The sequence below is a fragment of the Tenrec ecaudatus genome, chromosome 17 (assembly GCF_050624435.1).
Source record: "Tenrec ecaudatus isolate mTenEca1 chromosome 17, mTenEca1.hap1, whole genome shotgun sequence".
NCBI lineage: Eukaryota > Metazoa > Chordata > Mammalia > Afrosoricida > Tenrecidae > Tenrec > Tenrec ecaudatus.
The window spans coordinates 36,487,457-36,509,744 of record NC_134546.1 but is presented as its reverse complement, the minus strand read 5'-3'; the positions used below and the strand labels follow the sequence as shown (position 1 = coordinate 36,509,744).

Genomic DNA, 22,288 nt, shown 5'->3' with positions numbered 1-22,288 from the left:
ATTCCTGAGACTCAGTCTGTGTGGCAGTGAAAAGCCTCATCTTTCTCCCTCGGAGTGGCCGGTGAATTTGAGCCACTGATCTCCTGGTTAGCAGCCTAACACCTAACCCACTAACCACCAGCAAGTCATCTATTCCAACAGGCAGATGATAGGAGTTTGAAATGCGTAAGAAATTAGTAGTTTTATCCATAAGAGCCATTACATATTTACCTAAATGAGATTACTGACTGTAGAACATTTTAAATGTTCTGTCACCTCTGTTAGATCAGCAATCTTTGAAGAAAATAGTTTTGTAATACATGTTTATATTCCTTGCACCCTTGCATGATGACTACTACATAGTCAGATACTGTGGGGTGATGTTTCTGGGAGTAAATACATTGTAACCATTATAACTATAATTTTTATTACTGAAAAATAATCTCACACAGAATTAGCCAGTTTGAGTCCTTTATTATGGTTTGTGATACATTTTGAGTTACCGTATTAAGCCGACCTGAATATCAGCCAAGGCACCTAATTTTACCACTAAAACGACATTAAAAATGTGCTGGAAAACTCGGCTTATACACGAGCATATACAGTTATTTGTGCATGTGGTGTAAGGGGTAGTTAACTGCTTCATTCTTTTACATGTGAGTATCCAGTGTTCCCAGCACCATTTGTTGAAGACAGTGTTTTCCCTAATAAATTTTCTTCATATCCTTGTCCAAAAAAAACTAAATGCCAAGATTTTTTATATGTCTACACCACACTATCTTGGTTACTTAAACTAGTCAGAATTCGTCAAGTAATCACTTAGGAAATGTGTGAACTTTTTTTGTAACAAAGGATAAAACCAAAGCCACAGAGCCCAAGGTTTCAAAATCAATTGTTAGGAGTCCTGGACTAAACTTCAGGTAACCTAATTCACAGTACTTTCTTTTGTCATGCCTTGTATAATAAATCATTGCAAATCTATACAGTCATAGAGGATACCATAACAAATTTCCATGTAACTATTATTCAACATGACTTTTTTAACTAAAATAATTACATACTTGAAAAGTCCTGTGTGTTCTCCCTGATTACATTCCTTTATCTTTCCAGAAGATAATTGTTACCCTTAGCCTATCTATAAATAGCTACATGTTAGATAGATATATAGTAATCTGCAAATAATATGTAGTACTGTATATGTTTTAAAACTATGTAATCAAGTATATATTATTTATAATGTATGTACAATTCTATAACATGCTTTTTCACTAAACATTAATTTGAAATTCATATATGTAGTGCATTTATTTTAAGTGTTGTATAGACTTCTATTGTATATTCCACACTTAAGCCTTCCAGCAGGGAAGCAGGGCAGGGGATGTTAGGCTGTAAATTTGATCATTTCAGTTAGGGTAACAACTGCTAGTTTTCTCCATTGTTGATGGAGTATTACTTCCTTTGCAATTAGTAGGTAATCCAGAGCATTTTATTGTGTAAATGTTACCCAACATTCGTTTATCTAATGAGTTTAGCAAACACTGATCTTTATCCAAAATCATTGTTTCACTGGAAGTTGCTAACCAGTAATGTTCCAATTCTATTATTTTTCTTAGACTTACTCACTGGTATTCTTCTATGAAGAACCTATGAGTAAATATTTTTATTTTTTTAGCTCCTTTCATTTAAATAATGTTTGCATCTTAGTGTTTTAAAGTGATTACTGTGAGTTTTCTTTTTAAGTGTTTTGTAATCAATGATAATAATTGCTCTTTTTGATGCTCACGTTGTCCCAGAGATGGCCAGGAGGCAGGTGGCCTCGTGTTCTTTGGACACGACTCCAGGACTCTTGAAGCAAGTCTGTGCTCTCTGGCAGAAGCTGCCTCAGCCTGGTCCAGTCCCTTCCTACCCAAGTTGGAATTAGTGCCTCTCTGTTTCCCATTTTTCTGGTTTTAGTGTTCAACATTGTTGCCATTAAAGTTTCACATCTTCCGGGTCTTCTGTTTTAGAACAGCTTCCTTCCTCGTGATTTCATGGTTTTTTGATAAGTCACCTGGAAAGCAGCAGGTGTGCTCAGTTTTTCTAGCACTGGAATGATGTAACTTTCTTAAAATTTAGAGCAAAGTTAAAGTATTACTCACCTCACCCTTACTTGATAGCATATGACCTTAAAACAAGTAGATTGGTATAGTATTAAGAGTTGGCTAAAAAAAGAATTAGGTTTCACTTTCTTGCTTAACCCATACCCAACCCACTGCCAGTGAGTTGATTCCAACTCAGAGTGACCCTAACTTGGATTTCTGTGGTTATAATCTTGATGGCAGCAGACAACCTTGTTGTTCTCCTACATTGCTGCTGGTGGTTGTGAAACACTGATCTGGTGTTCACATCACAGCCAGTGCTCTAATGACGGTACCAAACCTACTGCCACTGAGTCGATTCTGGCTTGTAAAGTGTCCTAGACTAAATTGTTCCTTCCCCAAGGAGCGAGTGGTGAATTTGAACCACCAACCTCACAGTGAGCAGTCGTATCCAACATCACTTCCAGGGCAGCAATGTAAATTTTGAAGCACTCACTGCTGTGACCGAGTAAGACCCCAAAATAACTTGGAGTGCTCTATGATTATTATGTCAAGTTCCAGTTTCCCAGGGCGTATTTCCTTTTGAGGAATTATTTATAGAGTGCTTCATTTGGATTTATGACAGAAAAATGTTAAACCAAGAATGTAACTTCAGTTAAGAGGATGAGTCTTGGACACAGCTGTATTACCTTCAGTCCTGCTTCGGCTGTAGCCCCCAATTAGAGTACGAAGATAGATGTGGCAGAGGCAGGTTCTGTGTAACCTAGAATGTGTCATGAGCTACATGACGGCAGAGAGAGGCACGCTCACAGCTGTCCGGACACTACAACAGTGCTGTGATTGTACACAACAAACAAGCCTGTAAGTGGGGGAGGGGGAGGTAAGCGGCAGTTCCTAGTACTCGGCTGGAATTCCTGGGTGGTGCAAATGGTCACCACATTTCCTATGACGAAGAGCTGACCGTTCAGGCCCGCCCAGAAATAGTAAATATGCATGACGATGACCCTCCCATATGTTAGTGGATTTTCAGTTTTGTGATGATGTTTCATTTTAGACCGCAAACTCTGATATGGACTCTGGTTTTAGCTTATCTGTACTGTGTTTGGAGAGTACTGTGGACACACTCGTCCATGCAGTAAAAACTCAACCAGCTGTTGGCGGTCCTTCGTAAAGCTTAGTGCAGAGAGCTGGCGTTGAGAACACTGCCTAGAACTCTGCCTGAACAAACTGGCAGAGAATTGAATGATCATTTTTGGGGGGTGGTGGACAACTTTTTTTTCTAGTTTGAAATAGTTTCATCATTGCTAATAAAACTTTTTTTTCAGGATCTCCTGCCTCTTAAACAAGAAAACAAAGACTCCCCTTCAGAAAATATGGATGCCTTTGAAAAAGTGAGAACTAAATTGGAAACACAGCCACAAGAAGAATACGAAATCATAAATGCAGAGGTGGGCTCTTGCACGTTGCTCTTTTTTTTTTTTGCACGTCTATTTATAAAAACCTGGTATTACCAGTCAATACAAATGAGATACTTTATAATTTGAAAAGCTGTCTCACATCAAATTTTACTGCTTTTGACTTTTTAAAGCGAGCCAAGAGTAAGTGTAAATGCGGTCCTTAAAATAAATTGTAAAGGTCAAAATTAAGGTGAATGTTTCAAGTGTATGTAATACATTTAACTGTCTTTTGGAAGCAGTCATGTCTGGTTTTTGTTTACAGTTTGCATAATTACAGGAAGGTCAAAAGAAATTAATTCATATTTATCATCTGAAAAGAATTCAATTGCTTTCTCTACACATTTTTGGAAATGGAAAAATAGTATAAAGCCAACTATTTGTCTAGCCATTTTATGGTTGCCACCATCATAGATAATGAAGATACAGATCAAACAAACAAAATTTTCAGCAAGATGAGAGACAGAACCACGGGTTATGGATGGAAGTCACAGACATATGCGTGCGGATAGCACGGGGTGGCTGTAAACCACGGGTTCCGGTTTAACATTGTGCCACTAGCGAGCATGCAGTAAATGTGTCCTTTGTCAGTTAAAGTCCTTCCCGTTAAGTAGTCGGGGTTGATATGTAGGCGGTAGGAGCACTGGTCTGAGATTGGTAATGCTTGTTGTCTTAATCTCTTAACTGCCTATATTTGTCACCCCACGGTGAGTAATTCTTTCTGAATTTTAGTATGTGTGCTGCTAGAGCAAGCACAGTTCTTTGAATCAAATCAAAATAGCGCACAGTTGGCAACAGATTGTAGAGCAGAGCATCTCAGAGCATTGTTTGCTGGCTTTTCTGGCTACTCTGAGTCAGAGGTCGCTCATCTGCATCATTGTGAATTATTTTAATGATGCCAAATTTTTTTTTAAAAGGTACCACTTGAACCTTGTTAATTGAATCAAATCAGTAGTCCCTAACCTCTGATCTGTGGTGTAGGGGTGTCAGATGTTCCCGGTATATTCATATAGCTGAGATGGTTTTGTTGTGCCTTCTCCTAATTATCTCATGCATGTATGTATTTGGAAAGCCTCCAGTGATGTGCACATATGAAAACCATTCCATAATTACTATGATGTAAAAGACGGTTTGTTTTGTGTTTTGTGCGTGTTCGTTCATATGCCCCCAACAGGTCTGCTTGCCATACGAAACTTCATTTCTTCATCTAGAAGAGTCCATGATAAAGTTCTGTGAGGGAACTTCAAAATATTTGTGGAGATAGTCCATTATCTTTTCCGTTTCCACAAATTTTTGAAGCTCCCTCGCATTTAAACTAAATAATGCTCAATCAGTTATTAAATGAATCATTCCTATCTTTTTGCTATCAGGTGAAACACGGAGGTTTTGTTTACTATCAAGAAGGTTGCTGCTTGGTTCGTTCAAAAGATGAAGAAGGTACATCACAATTTATCCTCTTAAGATGCTCTGATAGCTTTTCCATGGCTTGTATTTTTCATGGGAAATTTGATAGTAATTCCTCAAAAGTAAAGAAATTATTTTTTTAAGATTATGCTTGAGTTTTTTTTCCCTTTTCTATGACCAGTTTTTGCTATTTGGTCTTGGTTAAGGTCTCTGTAACAGGGACACTTAAAGGCTTCAAGAGGGAGAATAGAGGTAGAAACCAGCATGCTTCGAGCATCTACTGTGTCCCGGGTACTAAGCTAAGCACTTTGCACACATCATTCCAGATGGTCTGTAGTCTCGTACTATCTAGACTGTGGTTGAGAAAGGTTGTCCGCAAGACCAGTGTCACATAAGCTGAGGCATAGAGTACCATGGGGGGTCCTTCACACAGTTTGCTGGAAAATGGAATTAAAAGATAATGGAGTTTTCCCACAAACTTTTTGAAGCCCCATTTGAATTGAATATCAGTCTGCAGCAATATGAAGTAGCGAATGCCAGTCTAGGTGCAGCTTAAGTTGCTGAAGAGGGATGCTCATTTAAAACAATGAAACACAGTTGCTAAATATTTGAAGTACGTTATCTTTCATGCTCTTTTTACAGCGGACAGTGACAACTACGAAGTGTTATTCAACTTGGAGGAACTGAAATTAGACCAGCCCTTCATTGATTGTATCAGAGTTGCTCCAGATGAAAAATATGTGGCCGCCAAGATAAGAACTGAGGATTCTGAAGCATCTACTTGTATAGTTGTGAAGCTCAGCGACCAGCCTGTTATGGAAGCATCTTTCCCAAACGTGTCCAGTCTTGGTAAGCCTCCCAAGGGAATGGCCCCACTCCTGAAGCAGGTTGAGCTGCCATGTGTGGGAGCAGGTGTGGGCCTCCACTTAGCCCTGTGGGCTCGACACCTTCCTGGGTGTCTTTCATTCAGCAGAGCACATCGTCTTTAATTTTATGTCTAAATACGCTGATTTTAAAATAACATGTGTGTTTTAAAGAATTAAGATCAGAGTCCAAAACGTACAGTACTTTGCTGTATCGAAAAATTCTCTGCTAATTTATTGCATATCATAAACTTTTGCAAATAAACTGTATCATAATCTTTTTTTCCAATATTGAATTAAAGTCTTTTGCAATAACTGAATCTAAGAAGTTGTGCACATTTCCAGCTGTCTGAAATCAGTCTCTGCTTAGATGGTGTCGTGCAGTCGCTGTCAGCCAGGTGGCAGTCAGGATGTGACGGGACGCTTCCAGGGACAGCGTCTAGTCAGAGCAAGAAAGCACCAGCAGCCTAGTGCCGAATCATTTCCACTGTCCAGGGTCTTGCACAGGGGCGAAAAGACTCTTAGGCCTGAGAGAAAATGATCCCTTTTTCCCCTTCAGTCTTTAAGTTGGAATTTGTAGATTTAAACAAATTTCGTCAGCTGAAAGCCGGTTTGACTACCAAACTCTTTCCCAGATATTGAATGTGCAGGTCCTTGTTGGAATCTTAACCACTCTGAAGCCTGGAAGTTCTTGAGAACTTGGAGTTGATGCAGCAATATGTTCATCCTATATACCGTGGAGCCTATCGTACTAAATTTCCAGGGATAAATTTGCAGTTCAATTTGGCAATCCAAATTGGGATGTGTGTGTCCACCCCCTCTTGCTTTTTATTTTAACTGTAAGAATATGGCTGTGTATAATTCTTCCAAATTTGTCCTTTAGAATGGGTCAAAGATGAAGAAGAGGAAGATGTTTTATTCTACACCTTCCAGAGGAACCTTCGCTGCCACGACGTCTATCGAGCCACTTTTGGTGATAACAAACGTAATGAACGTTTTTACACAGAAAAAGACCCAAGGTACTGGAATCACGTCCTTAAATCTTGTTCTCCAGATATATGTCGTATACAGAAATAGCTTGAACTTTGCACATGTTTTTTGTGCTCAGGTGTGACATTCCATTGTTCCTGTCTGTAAATATAGAATCTTTTTTGAAAATAGAATCTTCATAAAGGTCAGCATACCCAAAAATTTTCATATCAAAACCTTAAAAAAATTGTGAAATTTTGAACAAATCTTAGATTATCTTATTCTGAACTGCCCTAAACATGTCCACCAAGCCGCATATGGCTGCTGAACACTTGAATTGTGGATATATTGACTGGAGATGTGCTGAAAACATAAAATACACACCAAATTTTGAAGAGCTCACACCAACCAAATTAGGAATGTAAAACAGCTAGCTCATTGTTAACAATTTATATTGAATGCATGTTCATTTTATTATAGCTATATTGGATTGAATAAAATACATTTCTGTTTGCTTTTTTAATATGCCTACCAGAAAAGTTAAGATTACACATATGACTCACATAATACTACTCTTGAACACCGCCAACCTACTTTATGAAGGAAAAAGCTGTGACTTAGCTGAGGTTGCAGAGCCGTTTAGCTGCTGAACTAAGAATAGAAGCCAAGTTATCTGGTGCTGTTTCTTTCTACTACATCAGTGGTTATCAACCTTCCTCAAGCCGGGACCCTTTCATACAGTTCCTCATGTGGCGGTGACCCCCAACTATAACATTATTTTCACTGCTACTTCATCACTGTAATTTTGCTACTGTTATGAATCATAATGTAAATATCTGATATACGGGATGTATTTTCATTGTTACAAATTGAACATCATTAAAGCATAGTGATTAATCACAAAAAATATGGAATTATATATTGTGAACTCTTTGTAATGACAAATCAATGAAGTTTTGTCTTGAAGCATGGTGTGGCATGGGTAGCAGTCTTTACTCCGGGTACTCGTAGGTGGGCCTATCAGCATGTGGGCGGACCCGCCTGGAGACAGATAGAGGAGCAGTGTTTCGGGTCCTAAGACCATCAGAAATATGTGTTTTCTGATGGATGGTCTTAGGTGACCCCTGTGAAAGGGTCGTTCGAGACACACACACACACCCAAAGGGGGCTCGACCCACTGGTTGAGAACTGCTTCCTTAGATGGCATTTGAGGAGGAAAGTGGATCCCTCTTCAATCAAATAGGTCTCCGTCTTTCTGTCTTCTCCTAGGGCAGAGCCCCTTTGTGTGACGTCATTAAATGCAGATTATGCAAATCTCTCTCACCAAGAGTAGGGAAAGTGACAGTGTTCATGTCATACACTGAGATTAGTGCTACTTATTCCTTTACAGAACAAACCGCCACCTCCTGTCCTACCTACTGTTTTTTGGTTTGGTTTAATAGTTGTCGTAATGTCTCCCAAAATGGAAGCTATTTAAAGTGCTGGTCTTGGTTGACTGAAGGTCCTGATTTTGGCAGGAACTAAGAATAGTAAGATGAAAATGGCCTTAACCATTCTTTTATTGTTGTTTGTGTTCAAAGTAGAGTTTGATTTTATACAGACTACTGAGGGAATACAAATTCATTGTTAATTGCAAATGCTGAGTTGTTAATGAAGCATGTAAAAGTTTGCCACCGTCACCTGAGACGAGAAGACCTATTGGGTGCCCGACTGTCTGCTGCACAGTGTCATAATACAGGAATCCTCCAAAGGGGGAGAAAATGTGGAAATGGACTCCATTTCATTGAGGAATCCCGATTTACTGGGCCTGTTGATTCTGGAGGAGTCCCTGAGATTATGACACTGAGCTGCTCTTTAAACCTTACGTTGAAATGAGCCCCTGAAGTCACGTTTACACTAAATAGCAGTTTTACCCAAAGAGTAAAGCTTGAGTATTATGTTAACTAAAAAAATAAAAGCCATTTATAGATGGCCAAAAGGTCAACCGCCGCTATTGTAAGGCACAGATGAAAAAGTTAGGAGCAGGGAGTTCAAGTAAAACCTCTGGAGCAGAAAGGACAGGAATGCTGACACATGTGAAGGATGAAACCACTTGGTATCTGGTCATTACTCTTGAACACTGAAATGGGGTGGGTTTTGCTTTGTGTGTTTGCACCAAAAATAAAATGTAAAAAACAAATCATGTAACAGCTTTACCAAACAGCAATAATAAATCACTTTTTAAAACTGGTAACTGAAAAGCATGATGTCAGAGACAGAATTTTCTATTCATTTATAGAGAGGATCGGATTATTAAATTGCTGTGCTTAGAGCCATAATGTCCATCCATTAGTTTTACATTTTGCTTTCCCCCATGCTTGAATAAGTTCTCCTTAAGGTGTGTTGTTCACTTTAATTCCTTATAATTTTCATGCTACACCATGAGACTTACTAGGTTTTCATATTTCTTTCTCTCTTTCTCTTTTATATAGCTATTTTGTCTTCCTTTATCTCACAAAAGACAGTCGCTTCCTCACCATAAATATTATGAACAAGACCACTTCTGAAGTGTGGCTGGTAGATGGCCTGAGCCCTTGGGACCCACCAGTCCTTATCCAGAAGCGAATTCCTGGGGTCCTGTACTACGTTGAACACAGAGATGATGAGCTCTACATACTCACTAATGTAGGCGAGCCGACGGAGTTCAAGGTAATCCTGAGTCTGCCTTATTCCTAGGTGGCTGCTTGAGAAGGCCACTCTCCCGCCAGCTGCATTTCTTGCTTCTTGGACGTAGAAACCTATGCCACCTTCCTATGCAACACTATTCTTAATCATTCTTCTCTTCCCTTAGGGGCAAGACCTCTGTCTTTCGTTGTTCCTAAACAGGTTAATAACTGGCCTACTCTAGCATGATTAGATCAGTTTAATAGAAGCCAAACTTAGTGACTTAATTTTTAAAACTTACAAACCTCGGACTTCGTTAGTTGGCAGTTGGACTGCTATTCTCAGCTCGACTCACTCACACATCTGCAGCCAGCTGACAGTCCTGTGGTCATTGTTGGCCGTCGGCTAAGCTCAGGATGACACTTTTTTACCATCCAGCACGTTAGCATGGGCTCAATCACCTAAAGCCGGTCACACGCATCCCTGATTCCGAGGTCATGCCTTCAGCTGCTCATCAAACAGTAGGAAGAACATTTGTGGTCTTGTTTTGGATAGGTTACTCTCTGCATGCTGAAACTTTCATCTCTTGTTACCTCTTTTTCCCTTCCAACAGCTAATGAGAACAGCAGCTGATAGTCCTGCTATTATGAATTGGGATTTATTTTTCACGATGAAGAGAAATACCAAAGTCGTGGACTTGGACATGTTTAAGGATCACTGTGTCCTGTTCCTGAAGCACAGCAATCTCCTTTATGTGAATGTGATTGGTCTGGCTGATGACTCAGTGCGCTCTCTAAAGGTGTGTTTACTTTTCAAATACCATTAATCAGTATTTTGTTCATCAAGCAGCAGTACTGTTAATCAAAATGCATGTGTAATTTCTTAATCCAACATTTAAATTTTTAATAACTGTACTTTTTCTTAAAAGGAACTTAGACAAAATTGAGCACCCTGAGTGTGTCTCAAATTAATGAGGATTTTTTTCTCTCCATCATATTGGGAGCTCTTATAGATGTCATAACATTCCATTAATCAAATAGATCACGCATACCTGTACAGTTGCTTCTGCAATCAGTTTCAAAACATTTTCTTTTTTCTTGAACTCTGATATCTGCTCCCCATTATACCCTCCCTCTCCCACCCTTCCCCCCAGGAACCCTCGTTATTGTTTTATTTATAGATATGTAAAATTATTTTCTTATATATGTAAATTTTATTTTAGAAGTGCTTATAGAGCTTTGTTTTAATGCAGTTTTACTTAAAATACTGTCTCATACTCGGACTTTGGAGGTAAGGTCTTAGGCCATTATATTTCTCTTTGTACAGATGTAACTTGATAGATCTAGTACCCTACAACTTGGCTACTGTTATCTACCTCTGCCTGCTGCTCCCATCCCACAGCCCAGCAGAGGTACTAGTTTTGCCCCAGTTTGTGTGTCTGTATCGTCATCTTTTTGCCAGTGTTCGTATCCCCGGGAAAGGGAGTAGCTTTGCTTCTTTCTACCGTGGGAGTGGCAGTGTGTGTCCCCCAACACACTAATTCACTGTGGTCCAGAAGGGTATTCGGCTCTCACAATGGAAACTTGCATCCCATTTACACAGATTGAAACACCCTTAACTTGTGAGATAAGGTAGCAGGCTCTGAAGGGAAGTAGAAGTGCTTCCTTTTTGTTTGATGTGAAAAGCCTTATTGAGCCAGTCGACCAGTCAACCCTCGGAGCTCAGTGTTGTCACCGTTCTGCTAGGATGCCTTCCAGGGGGTGCCGTGGATGGATGCCTTGGGGGGGGGGACGTGGGCGGATGCCTTTGGCGGGGGGGGGGGGTGCCGTGGGTGGATGCCTTCCAGGGGGTGCCGTGGGTGTTTATGGGACTCCTGTGTGCACTGTGTTGGGCAGTCTTGGAGGAGAGGCTAAGATAGCAGGAGACAATATCCAGCCTGAGGAAAGATGCAGTTTAGCATAAGAGATATTCCATAAAGGTAGAGTGTACAGCGGATTGAATAAATGAGGTCAAATCCAGAAAATGTGTTCTGAGCTCAGAGGAGAGGTGGAAGAGGGCTTGGGAACGTTTTTATGGACTAAGCAGAATTTCAGATGAACCATGGAAGATATAATTCCCATTGGTGCATTTCTGTGGATGAAGCCGTGGCGTGAGGCTCTCTGACTCACGGTGAGGAATGCCTGCATCAGTCAGGAGGAGAGGCGCTGTGTACGTTTTTGAGCGATGGGAGGATGTGAGGAATTCAGTTCTACTGCAGGAAGTCAACTGTTAGGTTAGACTGAAGCAAGAAGAGGTGAGGGGTAAGGAGAGATTCGTTTTGAGGGTTCTTATAGTGGTATAAATAAAAATAACAAGGTCCTGAAACAACAAAAATTCACAGCTGCTACTAAAGTCAGTTATAAAACGTAATGCTTCATCTCTTAAAAGACCGTATCAAATCAAACCCCCTGTCGCCATGTCAATTCTGACACATTGTGACCCCTTAGGGAGTTTCCTGAGAGTAAATCTTGGCTGGAGCAGCCAGCCCCATCCTTCCCACAAAGCGACTGATGGGCTCAGTTAGTGGCCGGTGCCTGCCCGAGAGAGCCCCTGGGTGCTCCCGAAAGGATTCTGTCCAAAGACAAGCCACACTCCCTGCCGTGAGTTAACTCGGACTCACAGGGACCCCATAAGGCAGAGTAGAAAGTCGGCCATCATCATGGGAACAGAAAGCCCATCATTCCGCAGCAGACCTGTGTAAGTAGAGAAACGAGCGATTTACTTCAGGGATTTCCTCATTGCCTTCATCTGCTGTGCTCGGCCATTTCTTCTCACTGCCTGGTTACTGTCAAATCCAGACCGCTCTTAGAATAGTGGGGTAGTGCGTCTCCTATTGAGCTGCTAGCCGAAGGGGCAGCTAGTACCGCCAGCCGCTCGCCAGCAGAACACAGGGATTGTCTGCTCCCACGTAGATGTGTAGTCTCAGAGGTCCTAGAAGCAGTTGTGCTCCATCCCTAGAAATCGGATGCCTCAGTGGCACCTATCAGTGGGCATGGGAGAGACGCATAAATGTTGGCAGTGTATTTATTACAACAAAATTCTATGTCATGAAAATTAGGAATACCCATTATAGCTTACTATGTTTGATTTCTGAGTAAAATGATCGCTTATATTTTGTATCCGTACCCCTGAATTAAAGATGTGCTTCTTTTTCTGTGGTTTGAGCTTCCATTAGACAAAGAGTATTTAAACAGTATTATCTATTTCTAACTCTTCATTCCCTGATCTGTGGGGTCCTTTGAGGCTGGTGTAATGTTCTTCCGCAAGAATTAGATATGTCACGTGCTCCTTAGAGACTTGTCTGGCTCAAAGCTTAACCTTCACGAAGCACAGCACACTGGTAGACACAGCACACACAAAGGGCGGTAGCTGGACCCTAGTGGGTTCCAGAGTGGTACTGCATCTTTGACAACAGAATTTTAAAACTCAATCTCAGCAGCAGGAATGCAAAACCCTTCTTGTACCTCCTGGCCTGGCTTATCGGTATATTCTCTGAGTCTCTTTTTCTTCCCCACATAAAGAAGTTTTGGTATTTACTGTCTAAGTAGTTGGGGACTTTTTCACTTCGTTCAAACATCAGCTTCATTTGAAGGTGGATTCTGTACCCTCAAGTTAATTTCTTTTCACCATGGCATGTCCTAATCATTAATACGTAACTCGTTACAGAGTCCTGGTAGCACAGTGGTTAAAGTGCTCCGCTGCCAACCAAGAAGTCAATCGTTCAAACCCACCAGCCACTCTGGAGAACAGTGTGGTGACATAAAAGACTAAGCCTGTAGGGCCTTTCCACTCCACCCTACAGAATCACCACAAGTTGGGACTGACTGTGGTGGGTTTGGTTTGGGGTTTGCTGAAGCTCAGCGCTTTTTCTGTCTAGTATCTTCGAACCTGGCCAACTTAGGGTTCACAAGTATTCCTGTTTACTCAGAGATGATATGGCAGGCTTATCTCAGTAGGACCTGTATCTTCATACGTCCCTGAGATAGTTAATATCTTATTTCTACATCATTTGGACAAACTTTTTCAAAGTCTGTAGCCTTGGAACAGTCTTTGTTGTGTTTAATACCTTGACCTTGATCCCGTTAGTTGTATAAATACACCCAAAAAACAATGATCCAACTTGGTCTAAAGCTAAGACAGTTCACTGACCGAATCCCAGAGAACTGTCGCAAGGCCTCACCAAAGGGCAGGGAACGTGCTTGTGTGGGCTGCGGACCCAGTGCCCAGTGGGCTCCTCACTTCTGTGTGTTTAAGGCGTGGGGTTGCCTGCTTCTTTCTGACTCCAGTGCTGGCTTACGTTGCGTTAGACCCGTGGTTCTCAACCTGTGGGTCTTGGCCCCTTTGGGGGTTGAACCCCCCTTTCATAGGGGTTGCCTGATTCAAACAGTAGCAAATGACAGAAAGTGGCAACGAAAATAATGTTATGGTTGTAGGGCCACCACCACATGAGGAACTGTATTAAAGGGTCACAGCATTAGGAAGGCTGAGGACCACTGCTTTAGACAAAGTGTCCTTTAAAATAATCCCAATTCGAGGGGAATAAATGAAGAGCTCTCTTTCTAAAACATCTTGCAAATGTGCGCCTTTATTAATGTTTCAGGGAAATAGATTCTTTAGATTAATTAGAAGTAATGTCCCAGCGTCTGTAGGTGACATGATGAACCTTTTACACGCGTAACCCCCACCTAACTTTGTTGAACGGTGCCCCCAGTGACACTGCTGAACCAAGACCTCTGATTTTCTAAGGAATTTGCTATTTCTCCAATCACTCAGGAAAAAGAAGGCAATTTTCTTGTTATGTTCTGATTCTCAGTACCCTTTCTAACCTTCTGTCAGCCTGCTTACCTGTTTAAAAGGTAGACGAGAGACGTTAGTGGAAGGCTTGCAGCTGGGCCCTGCTGTGCTAAGAGAGTGGATGTTGACTCCTTTCCTTTTTCCGTAACGTTCAGAATCTTCAGCACAATAGCCCGCGTCTCTCGGCGGGCACGTGCGGGAAGGCTTCGTCCCGCACAATGGTCAGCCTGGGCGCGAACGTTGGCAACAGATTGTAAATGCGCCCATGCTGTGGCGCCGGCGTGTAGCCGGGAATAGCTACCGTCATCACTCTGCTGTCCAGGCAGCAGGATCAGGGCTGGTGGGCAAATTATTAAAAACGCGTGCCAGGAGTTCATGTGCTCGGATAGCAGATCTTTGCGATGTCTCGGGGTCCAGAATTACCATTTGATTTGTGCTTATTTCGAACCACTTTGCTATTGCATTTGCCCAAGTTTCTATCTCAAGGTAAACTTTCTTACTAAAAAGAGATTTCATGTGAATCTATCCTCATACCTTTTTCTGTAGTTTTTGAAATATATTGTGGTGAAGGAATTCTAACTGAGGCATGGTGTTATTTGGGTAGATACAAGTAGACTTGCTATTCACGTCATCTTGTTTAGAACAGGCTTGGCTGGAATTAAGGATTCTCAGTCTCCAGAAAGAGTAAAAATCGCTTACTTTCTTCCCTTAGCTCCCTCCCTGGGCCTGTGGATTCATAATAGATACAAATTCTGACCCAAAGAACTGCCCCTTTCAACTGTGCTCTCCAATACGTCCCCCCAAGTACTACACATACAAGTTCGCAGAAGGCAAGCTCTTCGAGGAAACTGGGCATGAAGACCCAATCACGAAGACGAGCCGTGTCCTCCGTCTAGAAGCCAAGAGTAAGGTACGTTTTTGTAACCGCTACTTTCAACACAAATCCAGCTCAAACATACTTTGTGCCAAATAATGTTCTGTCTGTATAAGACCTCAATGGCTTTCAGGTTGGTTTGAGGGCTTTTTGTTTTGTTCTGCTTTTTAATTTAAACTACACTTTTTAAAATGACTAGTGTGAACAAGACTTGTAATGTCTCTGCTCCCCATGGAGCTTAACTCTATCAGGGTGGGGACATCTGATGACGTAATTACTAGAACACTAAATCCTACAGAGAAAGAGATACTACATATTGTGGAGCATGTGGTCAAAGGACCTTTCTAGTTTGCGGTGATGAGAGAAGGCTTCTCTGTGAAAGGGATGTCTCAGGTAGGAGCTCTAGGATGCATAGACTAATTTAGAAAGGGGATATTTTTATATCAGACAATACAACACACCCCAAACGCAACTGTCATCGAGCTGATGCTGCCTCATAGTGACCCTAGAACACGATGCTGCCTCATAGTGACCCTAGAGCTGCCCCTGATGCGTTTCCAAGACTGTCACTGTCAGTGGGAGTGGAGAGCCCTGGTGTTTTCAAACTGCTGACTTTGTGGATCACAGCCCAGTGCATAACCACCACACCCCCACGGCTCCTGCATTTTTGTACACAGACCCAGAGTCGGGGGGTGGGGGGGTCGGGCAGATGTGCCTTCAAGAAGTCAAATACAGCCAGCCATTGATGCTGGTAACTTGTATGTGTTTCTGCAGAAATTTGGAAAAAGCTGGCAATAGCAGTAAAGCCATGTTACGAGCCTTAAGGATAATTGAGATCATTAAGGTCCCTGAAAGTGGCTACATTCATTTAAAAAAATAGTCAAATACACCCAAAAAGTATAAAGATGGAATATGTAGGGCTGAGTGAGCGGAGGTGGAGATGGAAATAACAAATTTATGTTCCAGGAATACCCACTGTACAGAATGAAGTATGTATATATAAACATTGTGGCCTTGAATTTAAGGACTTTTATGACATTCGTATATTTTATATCATAATATTTTACATGTACTGAAAGTGTATTTCCACAGGCCTGTCTTACCTGTTGTTGTTGTTTTAATATGTAATAGACAAAGAGATTCAAAATGTTCATGGGAAAATAGAGTTTTCCCAGGAACGATTTGAAGTGCCCTGGTATATGGTTTGCTTTTGTGATTGGGGTAAAAGCTTACAGAGCAAACTGTTTTTTCCCCCAACGGTTCGGACACTGTGTTTGGGGGCATTGATTGCAGTCCTCACGATGTAACAGGATTCTGCCGACTTCTTCCTACGCATGCCAGTAACGTCCATTCCTCCTCCTTTCCCCTCCCTCCTCTGAGGTCAGCTCTGGGCAGAGCTGCTCTTTGGATCTGGTATGCTTGATTGTTCTGTGGCACGAAGGCTTCCCTGGTGGGACTGTCCACTCTACGGGCCTGTCAGAGGCCTGAAAGTTGAGCCCCAGGAGCGAGTTCCGTCCAGACCTGAAAGATGACTGATGCCGTAGCCTCCTGAGCACCACCACTTCCTATCAGACCTGGGCTTTAGGGTGATTTTGGATTTGGTTTATGTTCTCCCACTTCTGGACCCCTTATGTGATCCTGTTCAGAGCAAGTCAGGCAGCTGAGTAAGCACCATCCACTTCCTCTGATCTCAGGACGTGGAGACTTAAGTTCCTCATGTACGAATATTGTCTTTGTCAACTCTGCTCCTCCAACTGACCTTGATGTCTCTTGACGCAATGGTCCTGAGCCTCGAGGGCAGCCGTTCCCAGCCTTCCTCACACCGCGACCCTTTCATACAGTTCCTCATGGGGTGGTGACCCCCAACTAGAAAAAATATTTTCGTTGCTACTTGATAACTGTCGTTTTGCTACTTTGATGAATCGGACAACCACCAGAAAGGGTCGTTTGATCCCCCAAAGGGGTCACGGCCCACAGGTTGAGAATTGCTGCTCTAGAGCCTAGAGTCTAGACTAGAATTTTCATAACTGTAGCCTTTATATGTTCTGCTATATTCATGGATATGTTGTCAGAGCTTATAAATACACAAGTAGTTCTCTCCCTCCACGTGGACCATCAGGCGGGGCTGAGGAGACAGATCTAAGAAGTATGACGACCAAACTCCTCAGTCTCCAGGAACAATGAATCTGGGATTCTTCGGCTCAGTGTTGCTCTCCCAGTTCTCCTGGTTATGGAAGTTATTTGAAACTGAATGAAGAAAATTATATCTATGGTTCAGTGTTTTCCAGTGACTTGAGAGCAGATGAGGCAGAACGAAGACAGGAATGAAAGGAACTGAGAACGCAGTGACGAAAATAAATGTCTTCAACTTAGGATAAAGCAAAGAGCCCCTGAAATGTAAGGGAAACGGTGGCTCTTGAATAGGGGAAAAGAAAGCAAGATACAGTGAAACCCATGAAAGCCAGGAGTTGATGGGACTCCCTTGTTTGTTTGTTTGCTTTTTAAGTTATCTTGAAATGTCCACTCTGGGCAGGTTGCAGTGTTACCATTTTTCCATTACACACTCTTTGTGGCAAATGTTTTTATTTTCCTTATCTGACAGGTTTCTACCTTACATGGGTTCAGGCTTTGACAGATTTTACTGTAGATTACAGAAACACATTTGGAGTAAGTCTCTCAGGGAGTAAACCCAGCTACCAAGCTTTCTTTTCTTCCACACTCCAATTTCCTGCTAATACGTCAATGATTGGAAAGAGCAGCGGATAGCTACAGGGACCGGGCAGAAGCCAGAACTTGGGATTGGAGCCCAGAGTTACTTGCAAAGAGAAGGAAGCCATGACGATATACAGCGCACTTTGGTTGTTCCGATTGTGAAATAACTGATGGCCATGGGAGACAGACAGTTATACAAAACCTTGGCAGCCTTAGCTAGGGTAACAACAAGAGTGGTAAGCAACTGAATGGTCATGGGCTCCGACTTCCCTCAGGAGACACAGCATGAGCGAGACCAGCACATTTCTAGGAGCTAGAGCCCTGATTGTGGGTATAGTTATTTTTTAATTAATGGGGAAACTAAGAATAAAAGGTATTTCACCTAATCACCGAATCCAACAAGACCACATTATTTCACAGTATCCAGGTCAGCATTCCACACAGTGGCTCTGTACCTCTGTAGGTGACCCATCCTCAGAGGTATCTGTGTTCGGGAAGCAGACGCTTACACGTCTTCAGTAACTGACTGACGGCACCTGAAAAGAGTAACGACGAGTTTCACCCACACCCAAAGACTGAAAGGAGGAGTCTCTTCTCTTGCCATTTGACACTTTCTTTTTGGAAATGTCCTCTCATTTACAAACAAAAATTATATTTATAAATTATTCCTGAAAAAAATAAATAAATGCATAAGTAGAAATAGCCTCTTTCTAACTATTCATGGGCGTAGTCCCATTTGTTTGCTTCTCCCATTTTTTCAAGTCATTTTATTGGGGGCTCTTACAGCACCTGTAACATTCCCTATATCAGTTGTATCAAGCATATTTGTACATATGTTGCCATCATTTCCAAAACATTTTCTACTTGAACCCTTGCTTAAGTGTCATATCTGTATATTGACTAGAAGATTATTGTTATTACTATTAGTGCAAGATTGGGTCTGTAATATAGTGTTTACTTTCGTTGTTTTTAATCCTGTGCTCCTCCCATTAGGAGCCCTGCTGGTTTAGTGGTTACGCACTAGATTGCAATTCTTATGGTCAGCAGTTCAAAACCACCAGCAGCTCCACACGTGAAAAACTAGGCTTTCGACTCTCAGAAGCAGAGTCTCAGAAACCCAGCGGGGCTCCTGCAAGGTAGCGTTGACGAGCTGGCAGCAAGCTCGGTTTGATGGCTTGTCCCAGCATCTTCCTTTGCCTTGACCATTTGTGCTGCCCTCGCCCACATCCAGGTGTGTCTGCACGGTAGTCGGTGATCTGGCTTCTCCTCCCATCCCTGGTAGCCTTCAGAGAATGGTTCTTTCTGTGTGGAGGTCTGTCTTGCTTATCCTTTTGTGATGGACTCATTTCACTCAGGAGAATGTCCTTCACGCTCATCCTTTGATGAGCTGATTCAGTTACTGAGCTGATTCACAGATTTGTTATTTTTTGGTGTTAAATGAACGTATCTTAACTCATTGATTTTCATTAAATATCTTTAAGCACATAATGCTTTTAATAATTCAAAAGCAAGGCATGCTTGTTAGAATGTATGCAAAAATACAAAAATGTATAGTTTAAGAAATGATGACTTTTTTAGTTCCATTTGCTGCACCTCAAGAAATAACCATTACTAACTTGGTGTATTGACTGTGGGACTTTATAGCGGGGTGTGGGGGGAAACATATATACTTTTATGGGTTTTGGTTTTTGTTCTACAAAACATGGGGTAACATCAGCCTATTAAATGTTGCGATATACTCACGTGGAAGGGGAGATTACCGTGACCACAAAACGTTGTGATTATTGTATATTGGGGATACCATGGGGAAACAAAAGGAAAGCGGGGGACTCTGGATAACAGTGACCCGCGTGGTCAGAGTCCAACTGTGCTTCCCATGGCTCTCGGTGGCTCATTTTCCAGAAGTACGCGGCGAGACCTTTCTTTTGAGAAGCGTCTGGCTGTCTAGGCGGCACCACAGAGGAACTGCAGCATGGAAGCCGCCCGGCCGATGAGCTGGGGCTCCTGTCACAGGGCTTGCTAGCAGCTGTGCTCCTGCCTTTCTCCAAGTCTTCCCCAGCAACGGTTTCCCTCACTGTAGAATCGAAGTTGGGACAAGGCAGCAAAACGGAAAGTCTAAACATATTATTCTATTGAAATTTATTTACAAGTGTTATGAATGACTCTATACAGAGAAGTGAAAAGTAAATAATCTGTGTGTAGAAAATCCCGAGTAAAGAGGACAGAAGTTAGTCAGAAAATCCTGCCTAAAGAGCTTGCTTGCTTTTAGTCAGCATATTCGTGAATGGTGCAAATCCTACTGGTAGCAAGAATGCTCTGCCAGAATTCCTCGATGTGGTAGGTGTTTGGGGCTTGTTCTAGAAGGAAAAAACGAACAGTAATACTGGGTCATAAAGGACTCTCGATCATCACGTCACTGTCATGCAGAGCTGCCTTTAATCAATTGTTTTCAATCCAGAGTCTAGCTATTCTTTCCTGGTTTGCAGTCAGGGTCCGTGAGGGAGCTAAAATGAGGGCCACAGTAAATCTGCGGCCAAAGCACTCTCGTCTGAAATGAAATGTGTGTTCACATTAGTAAGCAGAGGCTGGCTGTGGTTGTGTCTCACTTTACTTAAATTGGGGGTTCAGTTGGTTGTAAAGACTGCTCTCTCCATGTGTACTAATTCTTCATTTCCAGGATGGAAAATTAGTGCCAATGACCGTTTTCCACAAAACGGATTCTGAAGACTTGCAGAAGAAACCTCTCCTGGTGCATGTGTATGGGGCCTATGGAATGGATTTGAAAATGAATTTCAGACCTGAAAGACGAGTGTTGGTTGACGATGGATGGATCCTGGCGTATTGCCACGTTCGGTGAGTCTGCACCTGCTGTGTGAGCAGTCGCACGTTGCGACTGATGTCTGTGATCACCACGGACCAGGAGGCAGGCAAGAGCTTGCTTTCTCGTTTGTATTATGGAATATGTGTACAGCTAAGACTGTGCCGGTGGTGACAGGTGGTCCCCCCAAATTAAAAAAAAAGTATATTATTTGGATTTTTAAATCGATGTGTCTGTCGCTATAATCACTTAAAATGGTATTGTTTCCATTTAACTCTTCTCAGTGTAGATGTTTCTGTAATAGTTACTTGGTCTTTTTTCTAGTCTTAACTTCCTTCTGTTTGAGCTGTTTACAAGATATCAATATGATTTTTTTAGCTCTTTATGATCAATTAGGCAGGGAGTTACATTTCTATGTCATCATTTTTTTATCCAACCGTTTAAACAATCTCCCAATACTTAATCTGTCTACTTTACATTCCACTCTCTTGTAGAATAATATCTTCCCCATCATCTTAGCTAACACATATTTGTTACATCAATTTTTTAATGGCTGTATATATGAGAGATTGGCCTACTTTTTTAATGAGGAGCCAATAGTAAGCAGTGCATCTTTCTGGACAAATGGTCTCTATCGCCGCCTCTGGTGGCTGCTGTCGGTTTTCTCTTCTCCCAGAATGCAAAATCCATTCTTAGCTTGAGCACCAGGAAACAAGGCGGGTGGATGGATTCAGCCCACGGGCTTTTTCTGGCCTTGACCTGTGTCACTAAGCTGTGTGCATTTTGTTCTTGCTAAAATGTTTTTGCCCTTCGATTTCAGGGGTGGTGGTGAGTCGGGCCTCCACTGGCACGCTGATGGCCGGCTAACTAAAAAACTCAATGGCCTTGCTGACTTAGAGGCTTGCATTAAGACGCTTCATGGCCAAGGCTTTTCTCAGCCAAGTCTAACAGCCCTGACTGCTTTCAGTGCTGGAGGGGTGCTTGTGGGAGCGCTGTGTAATTCTGCCCCAGAGCTCCTCAGAGCTGTGACTCTGGAGGTGAGTACATCATAGCTACCGTGTGTAGAGACGGGGCGGGACTCCGGAGGTCACTCTTAATTAAGAAAAAGTATTCTCTGACAGGCTTAACCTGGCTGGGGGTGGGGGTGGGAGGGGCTTGTTAACAACGCTTTTAAAGGTTATAGTTGTGCTTAACACCTTTCTATAACTTGAGGAGAACTTCTAAAGTTATGTAACCCAAGTCTTGACCCTTCTTTTTTTTTTTTTTCTCCCTTTACAATTTTCTTTGGTTGCTAACAACTTCCACGGAAGATGCTAATGGCTCTCAGTGTTGACTTGTAGGCGGCTAGGGACTGAGAGGAAAAGAGAAGAAGTACATCAGCTCACCAGTCCCTGCCGGGGGGTGCCGACCTCTGGCCCATCAACACATTAGCCCTGGATTTGTGGTTCTCGGCTTTTAGGTTCCCCACTCAGAATCAGCTTAAAATATTTCTTTTTTAAAAACCCCATAGGTGATGCTGTGGGTTAGCTGCTGAGCTGCCCAAGGTCGGCAGAACCCCACCCCCACCCACCCCACCCCCGCTGCTGCTCAGGAGAAAGGAGGCCGGCTGCCCCATAAAGGTTTACAGTCTCAGAAACCGGATGAGAGACTTCCGTGTGCCC

The 22,288-nt window shown here is 42.3% G+C and overlaps 1 protein-coding gene and 1 non-coding gene across 5 annotated transcripts in view; both read left to right on the top strand.

Moving 5' to 3' along the window:
- Positions 1-22,288, top strand: part of PREPL (prolyl endopeptidase like) — a 38,466-nt gene that overhangs the window by 9,186 nt on the left and 6,992 nt on the right. For all 4 annotated transcript variants that reach the window (XM_075535802.1, XM_075535801.1, XM_075535805.1 and 1 more), the window contains 9 exons: positions 3,383-3,505; positions 4,882-4,948; positions 5,558-5,764; positions 6,662-6,797; positions 9,219-9,435; positions 10,004-10,189; positions 14,936-15,133; positions 20,487-20,662; positions 21,448-21,664. In XM_075535802.1, the coding sequence (XP_075391917.1) occupies positions 3,383-3,505; positions 4,882-4,948; positions 5,558-5,764; positions 6,662-6,797; positions 9,219-9,435; positions 10,004-10,189; positions 14,936-15,133; positions 20,487-20,662; positions 21,448-21,664 (1,527 nt within the window). The remainder of the gene's footprint in view (positions 1-3,382; positions 3,506-4,881; positions 4,949-5,557; positions 5,765-6,661; positions 6,798-9,218; positions 9,436-10,003; positions 10,190-14,935; positions 15,134-20,486; positions 20,663-21,447; positions 21,665-22,288) is intronic.
- Positions 15,830-15,963, top strand: LOC142431232 (small nucleolar RNA SNORA33). The gene has a single exon (XR_012780770.1). It is a non-coding gene; the product is annotated as a small nucleolar RNA SNORA33 (small nucleolar RNA).